The 16,899-nt window shown below is 39.2% G+C and overlaps 1 protein-coding gene across 1 annotated transcript; it reads right to left on the reverse strand.

Moving 5' to 3' along the window:
- Nucleotides 1-1,965: 1,965 nt before the first annotated feature.
- Nucleotides 1,966-13,896, reverse strand: LOC146467173 (mitochondrial amidoxime reducing component 2-like). The gene is made up of 7 exons (XM_085126123.1): nt 13,614-13,896; nt 10,494-10,679; nt 9,522-9,684; nt 4,417-4,557; nt 3,271-3,338; nt 3,043-3,114; nt 1,966-2,417 (listed from the first exon to the last, which is right to left on the reverse strand). Exons 1-7 carry the CDS (start codon nt 13,838-13,840, stop codon nt 2,297-2,299), a joined length of 978 nt encoding a protein of 325 aa, XP_084982249.1. The 5' UTR covers nt 13,841-13,896; the 3' UTR covers nt 1,966-2,296.
- Nucleotides 13,897-16,899: the final 3,003 nt, after the last annotated feature.

Genomic DNA, 16,899 nt, shown 5'->3' on the forward strand with positions numbered 1-16,899 from the left:
AGGCTACATAGTTTCAAACCGCACAAAAAATATCCCTGTATTAGTAGGCACCACCCGCCATAGGAAACTCGAGTATCTCGAGATGCGCAGAACGTATGCGCAGTAACAAAAGTAGGCACCTGACTTCTGATCATGAGAAGATTCCGTCCACAAGACTACGTTTATCAGATAACCTCTCAAGATAAGCCGTGTTCTGAGGTTTTCATGTTCTCCCCAAACGTAACTCTAGAAGAGTTTGTCCTTAGCTTAGAAGCTTCTCCTTTCACAGAAAGCCTCTTTTAACACCCGCTGGGTGTCAACTTTTTTAATTTTTGTACTGAAATGTTTTGACAGTAGGTGAACAGTAGGTTTGTAATGTGTGTGCACGTCAAGAATCGATTCTTTCTCGAATCTCTCTCCCATAGACTCAGTATTATGTCCAAGAATGTTGTTCCTAACAATTTGTAAACCTTCAACGGTATAGTAGGGTGGACAGAATTTGCCTGCCAAATGGAATGCTCTATTTCTTCTTTGTTTACATCGCACAAAGAAAATACATCGTCAATATACAAGTTAGTGGTTTGTTATTGCTCTGCCGTACTTCGTACTTAACTCTCTTTTTCTATTGATGCCACTGAACAGATGTCGATATTGGCAAAAGCTATTGCCATTTTCTACGCACACCGGTTCCGTGTGTTTGGAGATAGTCTTTTCCAGTAAATTGGAAAGATCAAATGGAAGAAAGATCCTCGCAGTTACTACGCAACTTAAGCAGTTGCGAAAAGAAAGCCTGAAAAAATTCAGGCTTAAACGGGATTCGAACCAATGACCTCTGCGATTCCGTCAGAGTGCCCCTCTCCTCTGAAAAGAGTTCTTAAGGGTAAGGCTGAGCATTTCTCTAAAAAAAGTGTGTGAAGCTATAGGAGGACTTTCGTTATAATAGCGTTCGTATGCATCACAGGCTGTAGTGATTCCTTCCTCCTCAATGTGGGATAGCCTGTCAACAGGCTCGCAAAGAGAAAAATCTAGTTCGGCCTGGGGCGAGAAAGAAATGGACCCTCAGACCACTTTCGGCTTCCTAAGCTCTCCTCACTTCTCTCTCCGTTCTCTTCTTCCTATGCCCCACAGTAGGACCCTGTTCCAGGCTATTGGGGTAAAGGCTAGTGACATCCATTGAGACTAGAAAAGCGTTTCTAGGCACCTTAGTACTTTCATTTATTTATTACTTATACTTATGAAATGTGTCGTATCTTTGAGATACGTACGAGACCTGTATTTGTCCAGAGGGGTGGGGGACTCCCATGTAAAAGTGACGGGGGTGATCGTCTTACCTTTTAGGGGTTAGAATTCGTGGTTTGGTACCCCGTAGGCTGCTAAATAAAAAAAATGACTTCCGTCAGAGATATGGTGGCACCTTTTAGCGTATTGATCCGAAAAAATAAGAAGAAGTAAATGTCAGTCAACTGATTTGGTACCTCTCTGGGGTAAAATTTGTTCAGACCATGCCCACAAAACAGAATTCTGGTACCTTTTAGGGGTTCTTTTCAGAATTTCCGACGATCACCCCTGTCACGTTTATATAGGAGTCCTACCCAGGGGTATTTGTGCTATAGCTATTGGTTGAAGTAGTTTAATTTGTCGACGAATGGCATACAGTAAATTGAGCCTAAATTAAAGAGGGTTGTAGACTTATTCCCCCAGTCCTGCCCTAAAGCCCACTAGAGGCTGCACAGAGCAATGGACAAAATCAGACCAAAATAATCTTCATTTTCCAGCATTTTCTACACTTGTGCTAGGCCCAATTACCAGCTGCTGTTCTTGAAAAGAGCCTATGCTCACCGCCGATCCTCCCCCCTACCCATCCCCGGAAAGTGGAACACGGGACCCAAGTAAGCAGTAGAAATTGAGGCCTACACTTGTGCCAGAACAAGATTTTCAGATACAGGCTCACATATTAGAAAATAAATAAATATGAAATACATAAAGTGAATTCTTGTTTGCTTTTAATATGATAGTGAAAATATTTACAATGAATATAAAGTATATAATGCCCCTTGATAAAATGTTGCCACATTATCCTCATTAACATGAACATGTTAAACACAATGTCCCTTAATGTATATCTTAATGTAAAAAAAAAAAATCTAAATACTATATATATCACGGCATGTATTATCACTAAGATGACTTGAAGTCTGAGTTGTCAGATGACCTGCAGTTGACAACAGACCTCCTGACAATTTTATAAAACAGACCAGCTGAGACAGTCATTAATTAAAATCACATGGGTATTTATATTTTGATAGCTGTTTGTTGATTAACTGGAGATGAACACAGGATCCCCAATCTTGATAGTTCCCTCACAGTCTGGTGCACTCTGAATCCCAAAATGAGGTGCATAGCCATGCCTTGGATCTCTGTCCTGAAACAGTCTAGTCCTAGGTACAAAAGGAATAAAAAAGGACAGGCAAACGATTTTGCATTTTAAGGCTTTTTAATATAATTATTGAAAAAACAGTGGTTAACCTCCAATCATCCTTAACTGTTACATTATGGATGCTTGGGCAGGTACAATGTTCTCTATTGTTAACAGGAAATGACAAAATGGCAATTAAAGCACAAAAGTGACACAATGAAATGACCAGTCAAACCGTTAAATTGTGCCCCACTTGAATTCTTTAAGTATGGAGGGCAGCCCTGGACACAGTGTAGCGATCTCCAGAAATTTTGACAAGAGTCCATAAATAATACCAGAATCTCATGTTGTGATCCAAATTATTTAGTTTATTTTTACCCATAAACAGGGTACCTTCATTTCCACCTAATAAAAGACCAGGTCACACCAGGTTTGGGCTTGTTTGAAAGCACAATAATTTATTGTGCTGTGGTTATAGTGCATCTGCAGACTTTGATTTCAGAAATTTGGTTGTGAAAGATCAAAGGGCCACTGGATTGAGACTACACATAGGCTACTTTAAAGTCTCTCTTTTGTCATTAATTGTTACGCTAGATTATATACATTGTCTAAGTAACTCTTTGTTCAGTCACTTGACAAGTGCATACCTTCTTAAAGTTGACAACGGTTCAAATCCATCCTTTTTACCCCTCTCTGGGTCTACTGTAGTTTGAACACATCTTAAATTCAGGAAATAAACAAATTATCAACTTTTGAGAAAAAATTCCAATGACAAAGGACTGAAGATGAAATTTACTGCAAAATTTGACAATAAACCAGTTAACATTAATGCATTAATCAGCTCAAGGGCTATATTAAACAATGATCAGCTTTACCTTCCGCAGTCTTTTAGTTTTCTGAACTTCACATCTGCTATCTTCAATGTTCTATGGAACCAATGATCCTATAATAATACAGTAATGACAACAAATCACATACAAGTTTCAGCACTTTATGTACATATAATTATTGTGCAGTTCGGCAAAAAATCCAAGCCCACTCCATGGAAGGTCATTGGAAATTCCTAGGGGGAGGGGGTCTTAAAGGCGGAAATTGTAGAAGCAAAGTATGAAGCTAAACTGGAGTTTCTCAGGAGGAAGGGGGTGCAAAACAAAAAACCTTCCATGGGATATTTTCTGGTTTTTATTTATTAATGAGCACTGTAACAAATTAAACACTGCAAAAAAAAAAACAAAAAAAAACAGCAAAGACAATAATTATTCTCTGATATGAAAGGACAATCTCCAATTGTCTCATTTGCTAGAGACACAACATTCATTCTACCCATTTTTTCCTACACTATAAATGGTTGGCAATGAAAAGAATTGCAGTGTTTCTACTGTGGGTATGTGAAAAGGGTACCAATATATTACTATCTGTCAGTAATGATACATAAATGGGTAATGAGGGTTTGGACTTCAGGGAGGAGCCTTTAAAAGCTCCCCATAATAAATTGTTTTTGTGCAGTTCTAGAAAATATCCATACTCCCCCCATGGAAGGTTTTTTGTTTTGCACCCCCATCCCCCCAGGAAATTCCAGTTTAGCTTCATATTTTGCTTCTAAAATTTTGACTTTTAAGACCCCCCTCCCCCTGGGAATTTCCAATGACCTTCCATGGAGCTGGTATGGATTTTTTTCTGGAACTGCACATCATAAAACTTTGTTGAGTACCCCTGCCCCCTCCCCACCCCCCAAATCCCCTTGCCAGGGACCATTTTAGGCACCATGGCAGTGTTCAATAATACATCAACTGGAATATTTTGAAAATACAGCATAACTTCTTGTGACCCAACAAAAATGTGGCATGCATAACATTCTGCAAGCCTGAATTTTATTCTGCAGGAATTCTTTTCACAACTAGGCTCAATGCAAGTTGTGTATGAAATTACTGCAAGATTCTTTCTTCTATTAGATCGATAAGAAGAACATAATGTCTGTAGCCCTTCACTTAACAATAAATACTACACAAATGACACTTAACCTCATCAAAGGGTTCAGTGCCACCAATAACTATGTTGGGACGGAATCGGTCCATGCTGACAGGAGATTGTAATTCTTTATTCAGTGCCACTAAGGATGCCTCTGTCGCAATATGGTAAGATGAAACTGCTGCATATCCGGTCTGAACAGAAAACATTATAGCAAGATCATTTAAGTTAGTACTGTAACAAAGGGAGGTATCTGCCCACTTTAATGCATTGTGGTTAGCACTCCTGACTATCTGTGAAACAGGACACTCATGCAATTAATCTCCCAGATAAAATTACACTCTGCATATAATACTTAATTATTATTATTATTATATTGGCAATGGCCTCTCCTGCTGATCATCAGTAGACTTGTAGACTTGAGGGCATCAGTCCACCCATTGGACCCATCCAGCAAAATAATATTAATTGAAACCATGGACATTCTTGCACCATGTGAATTAATAAAGAAGAGCAATTTTCCTTTATGGGGTGTTATCTTCCTTTCGTTATCTCTCCATGGCTTCACACAATCCAATTTTTCAATGTTTATTAAGAAGGCACTTCCACTTTAATAGCTCTCCAAGAAGAAGGGGAAGAAGAAGTCAAAGAAGAAGAAAAATTAAGGAGAAGACAATGATGATGGTGTGATGAAGAAGGAGGAGAAAAATTTAAGGAGGGGCATGCTTAAAGAATTTCAGGAAATAAGTTAAAGAAACATTATCTAAGACCTTAAGTTGAAGGAAAATATTATACAGTTAAAGCTCTCGTAAGCAGCTGCCTCTGGAATTGGAAAAGTGGTTGTAACTAGAGCTGGTTGCTTACAAAAATGTACTCTCGTAAACAACCAGCAGCTGAAACAATAGAAGCTGGTCACTTACCAGAGATTTTAGCATAGCTTTCTACCTCGGTCTTATAGGGTAACACTCTTGATACGGCCGTAAATCATCTTGAATTTTAGATTCAAGATCTTTGTCTACGAACTTATTAGGCAGTACTACATTACTGTAAATGTCATCACAAAGTTATTGAAGGGTTGCCAGAGTACAAAATATATCACAATCTTTGAGTGGTCACTTACAAGAGCTTAAAAACAAAGGAATTAAAGCCCGGAGTATCCAATCGATGAAAACCGATGAACGGAAATTCAATCGATCAATCGATATCAATCGATAAAATTAGTTAATTGGTATCGATTGGTATCGGCCAATCGATGACCAATCGATAACCACACAAAAACCGTTGATCAATTGCTATCGATTGGCTCAGCAACCTCGAACAGACGTCATGCACGCTACCTGTCCGATCATCTGCCATTTTTAGGAAGCCCAGGGGACGAATTTTTTTTTTTTTTTTTAAATAAAACTAGTGAGCAGCACGTCTGCGAACTCTTACAGTTGTAAAACAATTGATTTTCTCCTACGCGTTTCGTGTGACTAACGCACACTTCGTCAGGGAGCTTTACAATACAACATAAGTGACCTGTATATATTAAAAGACTAAAATAAATTTTACATTGCGTAAAAGCGCACCTACGCTAGTGGATTTACATGTAGGAAACAGGCGAAAAGGTGTGCAAGGCGTTACATATTTTGTGCTTGACATAATTTTGGGGCCAACAGTTTCAGCTAAAACTGTGGGCCCCAAATGTGTTTACAATTACTGCGTACAAAGTTGTGTCTTTTATGCGTCGATTCCGGTTCCGTCAATCTGCAACCAATCGATACCAATTTATCTATCGATTGGTATTGATAATCGATACCAATCGATAACCACACGAATCTTCGCCATCGATTGGTCATCGATTATCAATATCAATCAATTAATTGATATCGATTGGTATCGATTGATATCGATTGTCATCGATCATCGATTCCATTGATTGGATACTCCAGGATTAGAGACCAGTTGGTAATTCCCAAAAGTGGTCGTGGTCACTATGGGAGCTGTCACTTACGAGAGCTTTTGATTACAGAGTTTAAGTGACAGTTCAAACGGGGTTTCAGAATGGTGGTTTGTAACTAAAGCGGGTCGCTTACGAGAGTGGTCGCTCCCATCCTCCCCTCCCCAATCACACACACACACACACACACACCATTAGTAGTCTGGATATACTGTCCCGTACGAAAATGTCTGACCAAACGGGAGCATGAATTCGGCCAGACATTTCAACCTGACACGGGTATAACATTGACCGAACACGAGCAGAACGGGACACAGCGGTAAAGAACCTAACTGGAACAAGACATCTAACCTAAAAAGAGCGGGAATTAGCGAGACACGAGCAGGGCACGAAAAATCGTAAACAACCAGAAAACGAGCATGACACGAGCCTGACATTAGCCGGATAACGTAAATAATCTGTGATGTAATCGGCAAAAATATATCCGGCCTTACTCCAACCTGAATACGGCCGTACAACGCATATAAACACATGGAAATAACGATTAAATGTTTTATTGATAGATTCATGGAATAAAATTGATACAATAAAAATAAGTTTTTACTATATCCATACAGTGTTAAATCTACGTACACAATCTCAAAGAAATTAACAAATTTGCGGCGATAATTTCTTATTTTCTTGCATGTGTCAAACTAATTAAAAAATATACACATTCATTGCACTAATTGAAGGAAACTTAGGGCCTCTTCATATGATCCCGGTTACCGAGATGGCTCGGTAAGCGGGATGAATTTTGCAGTCCGTTCATATAGGAAATTTCATCTCGGTTACCGAGATGAAAAATGGTGACGCGGTCGATCGAGCGTGACATTTACCGAACAAGGCCGGCAAGAATTTTTCATTTTTATCGGTTCTACAAACCTCAAAAGTATTATATCTTTATCTCTACTACGAAAAGAAATTATTTTGAACTAGAACATCTCAGAAATGAGCCGTAATAATCAAATATATCCGTTCTAAGACGCGAATGTTTGGTTATAGACTTCATCCCGGTAACCGGGATACCGTGTTCATATGAGAAAATTTTCGTCCCGGACTCCCGAGATCTCGGTCGCTGAAACCGAGATCTCGGTAACCGGGCTGGCCCGCCTTCTCATATGAACACATCGAATTTTTTACAAAAGAAATAGGAATGAGGCGAGATCTCGGTAAGCGGGCTAGCCCGGTCAACCGGGATCATATGAAGAGGCCCTTATTAATGTACTTATAATTTGCTCAACTTATCCTCGAAAGAATAAATACGACAAAGCAAATGTTCCTTAATAAATATGTATGCTGAATAGACAGGAGATAGATCACTTAGCTGCACGCCGCTTCAGTTTTGTGCGTAAATGATCTGGTTGGCGTCAATGGAAGTTAGCTGCTCCTTGACATTTTCGATGCGATGAGAAGCCAAGTAATCTGCAAAATAACAAGTGCAAAAGTCTGTGATGCTGCAGTTGTTCTAAATATCCATTCAGATAACAAAAAAGCTATGCTATCAATATAAACTGAAATGACAGCGCCGCGAGTTAAATTGCAAGCGTTTGTGTGCAATTAGTGCAAAGCCCGATCGTCCCGGCGAAGAGTATTATCTCTCGCACGCGTTGCGTGAGCCGGACCTTTCGAAGAGCGATCTTGGGGGAGAGGCAGAGAATGTTGTGGTTTGCGAATATTAAATCAAGTTTATTCAGTTCCAAAAACATGAGTAAAATGCAAACTCGCCTTTTGTGTGTTTTGGTGTGAGTTCAGTCTAATTATTTTGCAGGGCATAGAGCCTGATTCTCAGATGGTCCGAGGTCACCCGGCCGGTCATACTTTATAACATTTCAAAGCACTACTGAATTTTTCGTCGGATAAAAGACGGACGATTTCAATTAATGTAAATCGTAATTGATAAAGCTTTCTAAATTTTACCTCGACCTCTCCTCGTTTTGGCAGCTGAAATTTACCCAACATGGAATTTAGCCATTGGAACAGTTCGGTACACTCAAAATATCAAATAGATAAAAAGAAAAGAAAAAAACCCGAGTCTAAAGGACTGACATTTATTATATAACAAGATCATGTAGCTTACCTCTCCCCTAAACCTTTGGGATGGTTGCTAAGAACCTCTTCTTGCTTCCATTTTCCTCAGGCTGCAGATGTATTCGACATATATCTCGCTTGCTTTCAGATCCTCGCAATTTACATTCATGTAAAATGCTTTATACACTTTTGTCTGAATCAAAAAAAAGGCATGCGAACAGCGACAGTCTAAAACTTTGTTAAATCCTTGAACAGATCTTAAAAACACTGAGCGAGGAAGAAGCGATCACTGCTAACTTAACAAGCCTAAAAGAAAGACGGTAACTGCAATTGCACTGTTTCGCGTGCGCACATTGAAAATACGATTAACACTCCAAGCGCCAAAAATTAGTAACTGTAACCGTCAAGTGATCTCGAAGCTAACCAATCAAAAATGAATTTAAACAATGAGATACTTATCTGCAACATGTCGATGTCTCTTATGGCATTTGACTGATAAAACCGCGTGCTAGGAATCAAAACAACCCATCGCCGTACATGCAGTGTGTGACGTACGTTGATCTTGGAATCCAGCGAAACGACTTCTTTGCGGATTCAGCTGGCGGAATGCCCTGATTTTCAAAACATTTGTCAAGAAGGAACTCGGCTTTTTTTTCAGCGTCCTGCATGAATGGGGTCAAGTTTGGGATTTCCAAGTCGAGCAGCGTGATGACCGTAATACCATATGCAGGTGTGTTTATAAACAACGCTGTCAGTGCTTTATTGATATTCCTTGACACTGTAACAACTAGTCTTAACATTGTCTTTGCGATCAATTTCATTGAAAAGAAACCAAACGTACCTTGTCTGGCTCTTTCCAATCTCGTGTCAGGCTCTTATCAGGCCCGTGCCTAGCTACTTATTAAAGTTATTAAATTTGGAAAAGTAATTTGAGGTTTAATGGCTCTTGTTCTGTTCCTGTAAGTGTCTTGTGCGGCTGCCGTGACCCAGACACGAGCGTAACATTTGTCTGGCTTATTAGCTTGGAGCCAGACATTTTTTTTGCCCGGTTCTTGTTTTGCTGATATTTGGTTCTATCAACGGTATTCCCGCCGAAGTCAGGCCGGATTCCGCCTCTGTCAGGTCCGAAATTTTTGTACGGGGTACCTTGTCACCTGGTAAAGCTATATCTCCCCATTTTGTGTCTTGCATGCTATAACGAGGTTCATAGATTTGGTACATTCTGCATCCTGGACTGTTTAGCAAAGTTGAAAACCAAGTTGCTGCTTCATCTCCTACATATCGACTTTTGGATGAAATCCTGAGGACCCTATCAGAAATCACAACACGTTTATTAAATATAAGTCTGTGAAGATGTACAGAAATTTGCATTTATTTAGTTAATTTGTACAATGAAATCAAATTATGATCAGAATTGCATAAAATGGAAGGGCATCCAGAAAAAAAGGGTGGATTAATATATAATGTAAAGAGAAGCCTGCAAGAATGTATCTTGTATGATCTCGGCTGAATCCCTCTCGATGTTCATTAATGCAAAAAAAAATTCTAGACCTGCCCTAGTAACTTATAGGAGACAAATTTATCCAGTGGCTAGTCTTTAGTCTAGAAGGGAGAAGTATTCCATTCCACGACAGTGCATTTTTTTTTACTGGGGCCTAGAGGTTATCTGCCATTAACCTGGCTGTGGAATAAGAATGGGTTCTATTATCAAGCCAGACTGTATAACCTTGGCTTATAAACAATAAGGAATGGTTGGAGGAAACTGTAGTTGCAAAGTAACACATTATGTAATAAGTATTGCAATTAATTTCTATTACATATTAACTGATGTTATGTATTTCAATCTGCTATGCTATTTTACCATTTCAAAATTTGATGATGATGATGATGATGATGATGATGATGGTGATGGTGATGATGATGATAATGATGATGACGATGGTGGTGGTGATGATGATGATGATGATGATGATGATGATGATGATTATGATGATTGTGTAAAGTTGCAGAGACACAAACATGAACAAGATACTCATTATGATGGAGCATCCACCCATGGTGGCCCACTTGGAATACTGACTTATTAGATCATTGACTTATACTGATAAGTAATCATACTTGAGGTCTTGAATATAATTTTCTTCCTTGTCCTGCAGGTGCACATTTACTCTCAAAGTATCCATTCCTGGAGCATCAAGACAAAGTGTCTTTCCATCATCCTCAAAGTGTGGAGTAACTTGAGCAAACACTGGCTTGTCATAACTTTTAATATACTTGGTATCTTTGTCCACCACAACCCAGCGTCTAAGGGAAACAATAAAATGTACACAACAAAGATACAGCTATATAGGTCCACAAGACCACAGTGCAACAACCCCTATAACTATCAGTTTACTATAGCTTAATAAACTGAAGAGCCGCATTAAAGTAGTAATTGTATTGCTAAATTGTACCCTTTCCCAAAGTGGATAACCAGCTAGACATGATTCTAGACTTCAAGTAATGTTTAAAACACGAGCAACAGTGTTTGACCTGATAGAACATGTGCTGCGAGTTTTTGAACAGCTTCAAAAACACTCCTGGAAAAGCGTGTGTTAAGAGAGTTCATAACAATGATGCTTTTGTGAACGTTGGAAATTAGCATACAAGAAAAACATTAAACACTGCATACTAACAAGGAGGAGGTTTTATCGGATATAAAACCACTGCACGTGATGTTTTATCAACCATTTGATAGGTCAACAGGCTTATGAATTATAATGAGTTTTTGAAGAATATTTTGTCTTTTTTGACTCAAAGCTTTAATTATCTTTAAAATTCTTTTGTGACGTCCTATTTTCATAAATGCTTGTTGATTTATCACAACTGTCTTGAGTCCAATAGTAGGAAACTGGACAGGTTTCATGATTTCAAGGGAACTTAGATGCACATGTATTTATAATGACTGCAAGGCTAACTGTAGCACCATAGGAGAATGTGTTGGTTAAAATAAATAAACTTAACTGATTGGAGAATTCAGGACCATTTGCAAGTGTCCAAACAGAAAATGACATTGTGCAGTTCCAGAAAATATCCATACTCCCCCCATGGAAATTTTTTTGTTTTGTACCCCCCTCCCCCCAGGAAATTCCAGTTTACCTTCATACTTTGCTTCTAAAATTTTGGCCTCTAAGACCCCCTTCCCCCTAGGAATTTCCAATGACCTTCCATGGGGTGGGTATGGATTTTTTCTGGAACTCCACATTTATCCCAACAAATGCCCACAGGGAAGAGGGGAGGAGGGAGGCTTGAGAGACTGGCAGAGCCATAACACAATTCCCTTCTTTGCAATCGCGATACCTCTGCAAAATGTATACATGGTAATGTATGGGTCTATGTGAAAATATTGCTACTAAGCGTATTACACTAGTCTAATCTAATTGATTCAGCAAAAATAAAATAATGAAGGGAAGCAGTTTTATAAATAGTTTTACTTTAATGACAATTTCTCCTCTACCCCCAACCCCCTCACCATCTGTTGCTTACACAAGGGGTGTCATAAGCCCCAGGGGGGGGGGGGACTCCATCACAAGATTGATACAGGTATGTGCTGTCCAATGCAGCTGTAATCTTGGGACCCTTGATCTAGAACACTAGGCAGGCATCTATATTTGAGGCATTTTCTAGTTCCAACAGGGTGTGACGGAAGCTTCCTAAATATGCGCAGCTGTTGGAATCTTGGATACTGCAACATTGGTAACTCTCTTGACTTGAACTTTGTTTTATCCCACTCTCCTGATTACAAGTACAAGACTAAGAGAGCTTGCATAACTTGGAATAACTTGGCTTGTGTTATGTTATACAATACTAACATTTGACAAGCATAATTTAGGAATGATTATGGTTTTACTCTCATAGGTCAATTACGGAAATAATCCTAAAATAACTAAACCTCAGCAATTTTAACATACTACTACTTACAGAGAATTTGCTTAACAAAATATGTTTGTTATTTCTGATGCATCCCACATGCTGTGCATGGTAGATTATCATAATCACATCTTGAACAGGGTATTAAAAAATTGCCAAAGACGCAATCACTGAGCTCAGGGTGGGGTGGGGCTCAGGGTGGAGGGCGGTTGGCATTCCTCGAGCAACAAGATGCCCCCCTAATGGCATTTACAAGGAATACAGCCCCATTTATTCCCCATTGTATGCTTCACAGATTTTTAAAAACTATCCTCCCTTCGCAATTGAAATAATTGATTGGTTGTATTCAGAGAGACTTCGTGATATTTTATCGTTGTGTGACTGGGAATCATACCGGAAATAACTCTGTGATAACGTCATGATCCCTGCTTGAACTGGTCTGGTTTCCTTTGCGTAAATTATTCGATCTGTTTGTAAAAGCGTAGTTTCTTTGCTGTGAACTCTCCCAATTTCCACCGTTTAAACTGTCGATTACTACTTAGAAGTTAATATTATTTCGATTTACCGCTTGAAAAAGGTTTGTATTCTTTCTGAAAACGGCAGATCAGAGTCTTAAATTCACACATGTGGCCGCCATTGAACGAAAACAACCTTCTAAATGATGATTTGCTTTGACGTCACACAGGTAGAGATGAGTGGGTCCCCTCAGTCGTAATATACGCGCCGATAATGAATTTTGATTGGGCCGTTTTTGTTGAAGACAATCAGAACAATAGATCCTTTCTGGGAGAGGGCAGAATTTAATGTAGGTTTAATGAATAAATCAAATGATGATTTGACGTCACACAGGAAGGGATGAGTGGGTCCCCTCTCTCGTGATATATGCCTAAATAGTAGATTTTGATGGGGCCGCTTCTGTCGAAGACAATCAGAACAATACATCCCTACTAGGGGAGGTATATTTTAATGCATAAATTAATGTGCAGATTTGTGGCTACGACGAAGAAGATATTCGACCCAAACCTAGACACGGCCTGCCCTGTGGGCATTCCGAGTAATAAGCAGGGAGATTCGACGACTGTATGTTTGAATATGCCAGCGCGCAGCTCAGCTCCTGCGCGCCTTTTTCTTTCATTAGTTGAAAGCATTCATTTGCAGGCAAACAAATTCGTCTGCGGTTGATGCATCGATGAATTACGAACCGGTCTAACATCGACTCATATCAGCTAATCTATAAGCTTAATTAAAAGTAATAATCTAAAAGCAAAATAAACATTGCCGTTATTAATTAACATTACAATAACAAAATAATATTTGTCGGAGACAAACCTGTCTAATTCCAATCCTTCAATGCAGCAGTTTGATGATTCCAAAGAAATTCCTTTGCAAGATTTCACCGGATAAATAAAAATCCCAGTTACGTGACCTATTTTCTCAAAAACAAGATGCTCTAGTTTTTTCTGATTTCTCTGTTTCCGCCAAAGATAAGCAAATGCAATAAAATGCAACGAAGCGGGGAGACAAATTGTCCAGAATCTGGAATGAGAGGCTCCCATGAATGCATACAGAAATACCAGCACCAGAGATTTTACCCGTGCTCGAGGTAAAAGGATCTGTGTCACGCTATCGCGTTATCCACTTCGAGTACAACTTGCTCCCATTCCTCGCAATAGACGACCGAGCATAAATTATTCAAAATGGCTGCCGCTCATATTATGAGAGAGACGAAAAAAGAGACAAGCTACACACATCTTCAAATGAAACACTATTGACGTGTACCCAAACCTAGTATAATACGGTGCAGGTGCCTCCCCAGTCGAATTAAAGGGATGGTCTTCTACACACAAACTCAGTAGTGAATTAATGTTACAACCGCCCGGGGAAACTCTATTTTAGTTGCTCGACTGAGAGAAGCCTTGAAAAGGAATGTGTCGGTTAGATATCAACTGATGCTTCAACAGTCTGAGCAGATCATAACAAGCTTCTTCAGGCAAGTCGAGGCACTTGCCTCGTCTAAGTTTTATGGCCGAAATTAAAAAATATATTTTGTTAGTTGAAAAATAATTCCAGCCAACTGGCGTTCACAATTGCTATAGCAACGGCAGGGAGCAGGAAGGAAGTGTAATACTTAGTGCAAGTATCACAACGGCCTTTGGGGCGAGTGTAAATAATACTGACTCGTAACTGATAAAAAGGCTACCATCAGTTACACTTGAGCTAAACTGAAATTTTAAAAAATGTTAGTGGAGAAGTACTAAAATTTGCAGTTACTAGAGCTACTGGTACAAACTTTTACTTTGAAGATGGAGAGAGAAACCTCAAAAGTTCTAAAAAGACTCTCAAGTTTGTCAATGCAGGTGCTTTTTAACTAGCCAGAAAAGTACCGACTAAAATTAAGTCCAGTAAAAAGCCTCAACTTCAACTTCAATTAGCTTTAATTACATGTACAATTTCTTGGCGCCGCAGTTAGCAAAGCTAATCTTGGCGGACCAGAATGACAAAAAGAAACGGAACGACTCTAAGTAAGAATGCAGACTCACCTATGATATCAAAGATACAAGAATAAGGAAAGGTTTTTGGGAGGACTAAAATAATGAAAAACTTTTTTGAGCTTCTTTAAAGGCAACACAGGCGAAAAGGCAAGGAAATCATGAAATACGTTAGGAAGGAAAGGAATGACAAAACGGTAATATACAACTATGTCAGTGTCTGAAAACTAACAGGTTACAGCTATAAGGCTACTTGTGGGTTAATGAGCGGCTCTTGCTGTTAAATGACGCTCTTTAAGGAAAGATAAATTAACTCACAGTGGATAATTAACAAAAAAAAAACAGAATAACAGAAACAAATACGTTGTTTACTGGAATAACGCCTGTCGGCTTTTCTATGAGAATATTTTACAGCAAAAACAGTAATAAAAGAGTCTTTTATTAAACCGTATTAAAGCTAACCCGAAGATGAAAAAAATGATAAATTAGTAAAATAACGAATAATCGGTCGAGTCAAGAAATGCCGAAATATCTCCCCTTAAATTACCAAGATTTCAAACTGTGAGCATGCCCCCGAACCCCTTAGACGCGAGCGTCTTCGGCAATCGCAATACTTGCCTCACTTCTACTGCCCTGTCTTAGGGCGATCTGTACCGTTTGCAACGTCTTACATGGTTGGTTGAGAGGACAACAGAACAATGCTCCCATCCCTAAAAGACAATGCAGTCGCAGGTTATCAGAGTCCAGTGAAAACAGAGCTTTTAAAAGGTGCAAGTCTACTGCCTGTCCTTCCATTTTCGACTCCATATGTTAATTTGGTGGTTTTAAAAACAATAATTTTGAAATACACAAAAATCAAAGCTCGGAAACCTGGCAACATATTTAGTGTAGTGTAGAACTGAGCCAATTGTTTTCGCGGTTAATTGTTTGAAGTAAAAGTCAATTATACATACATCAGTAATGTAACAAACACTAGCCGGGAAACCTTGTAAGTACCCTTTTTGTGACACCTTGCTGCTTCCCGAAAGGAGGCATGGGTTCCAGCTGATGGCGGGAAGTGCCGTGCATGCAGACTCCACGTGACCACAAAGACAGGTTACATACATACATACATACATACATACATACATACATACATACATACATACATACATACATACATACATACTTTATTGTTACCTCCCCAATGGGGCTTTTCAGGAACAATTATTTAAATACTTAAGTTACTAATAACTACACAATTAAAATTAATCAAATTTAAAAAACAATTACAACATTATCTAAACTTACTAATCGAGAAAAATACTAAAAATAAATGAAGTTCAGGAAGTATTTACAAAATTGTCTAAAAGCTTATTCTTTAAGGTACGTTTAAAAACTTGAACAGAACGGCTTGATTTAAAAAGGGGGTCTAAATTGTTCCAAAGTCCAACAGTTCTGTAATAAAATGTTCTTTGACCTGAGGCTGTTTTAAAAAGAGGTACATTAAGCTTTTGGCCACTCCTAGTTGTACGCTTGGTAACTTGCTCGCGGGTAATGAATTGGGACGTCAGATATTCGGGGGCGTGTCCGGAAATGCATTTAAAAGCCATGGTAGCTTGGCGGTGGTATAGTTCGTCCTTAACGGGTAACCAAGACAAATTTTTCAAGTGGGGAGTCACATGATCGTACTTTCTCGCGCCACTAACGATTCGACAAGCGAAGTTCTGCACAGCCTGCAATTTCCGTATATTTTTCTCTGTGGTATTTGCCCAGACGTTCGGGCAGTAGTACAACTTACTGAAAACTAAGGCGTTTATCACGGTTAACAACGACGTTCTGTCAAGACAGTGTTTGACACGATTAATTTGCGCAAGGCGTGCGATACATTCCGATACTGTGGTCTTAATATGATCATCAAATGTTAAGTTCGAATCCAAAATCACGCCGAGATCTTTGGCTGATTGTACAGGGAAGATGTCCTTTCCCAACAAAGACAAACGAAACTCATGGAGCTTCGAAGTCATCTGTCGGCTCCCGAAAACAATTAATTTCGTCTTGTCTGGATTTAGTAATAGCCGATTTCTGAAGCACCAGTTGCGCACCCCGAGGAGGTTTTCGTTCATCTCCTCAACAATCCGTTGGGT

Source organism: Pavona decussata, unplaced genomic scaffold (genome assembly GCF_977016875.1).
Source record: "Pavona decussata unplaced genomic scaffold, jaPavDecu1.1 SCAFFOLD_137, whole genome shotgun sequence".
NCBI lineage: Eukaryota > Metazoa > Cnidaria > Anthozoa > Scleractinia > Agariciidae > Pavona > Pavona decussata.

What these genes read in the sequence shown, in the direction of transcription:
- LOC146467173 (XM_085126123.1), bottom strand. Translation starts at nt 13,840, where the DNA reads ATGGGAGCCTCTCATTCCAGATTCTGGACAATTTGTCTCCCCGCTTCG. An exon ending in AATTATATTCAAGACCTCAA is followed by an intron (nt 9,685 to 10,493) that starts GTATGATTACTT and finishes GATTTCTGATAG; the next exon opens with GGTCCTCAGGATTTCATCCA. An exon ending in AAACTAAAAGACTGCGGAAG is followed by an intron (nt 3,115 to 3,270) that starts GTAAAGCTGATC and finishes CCTGAATTTAAG; the next exon opens with ATGTGTTCAAACTACAGTAG.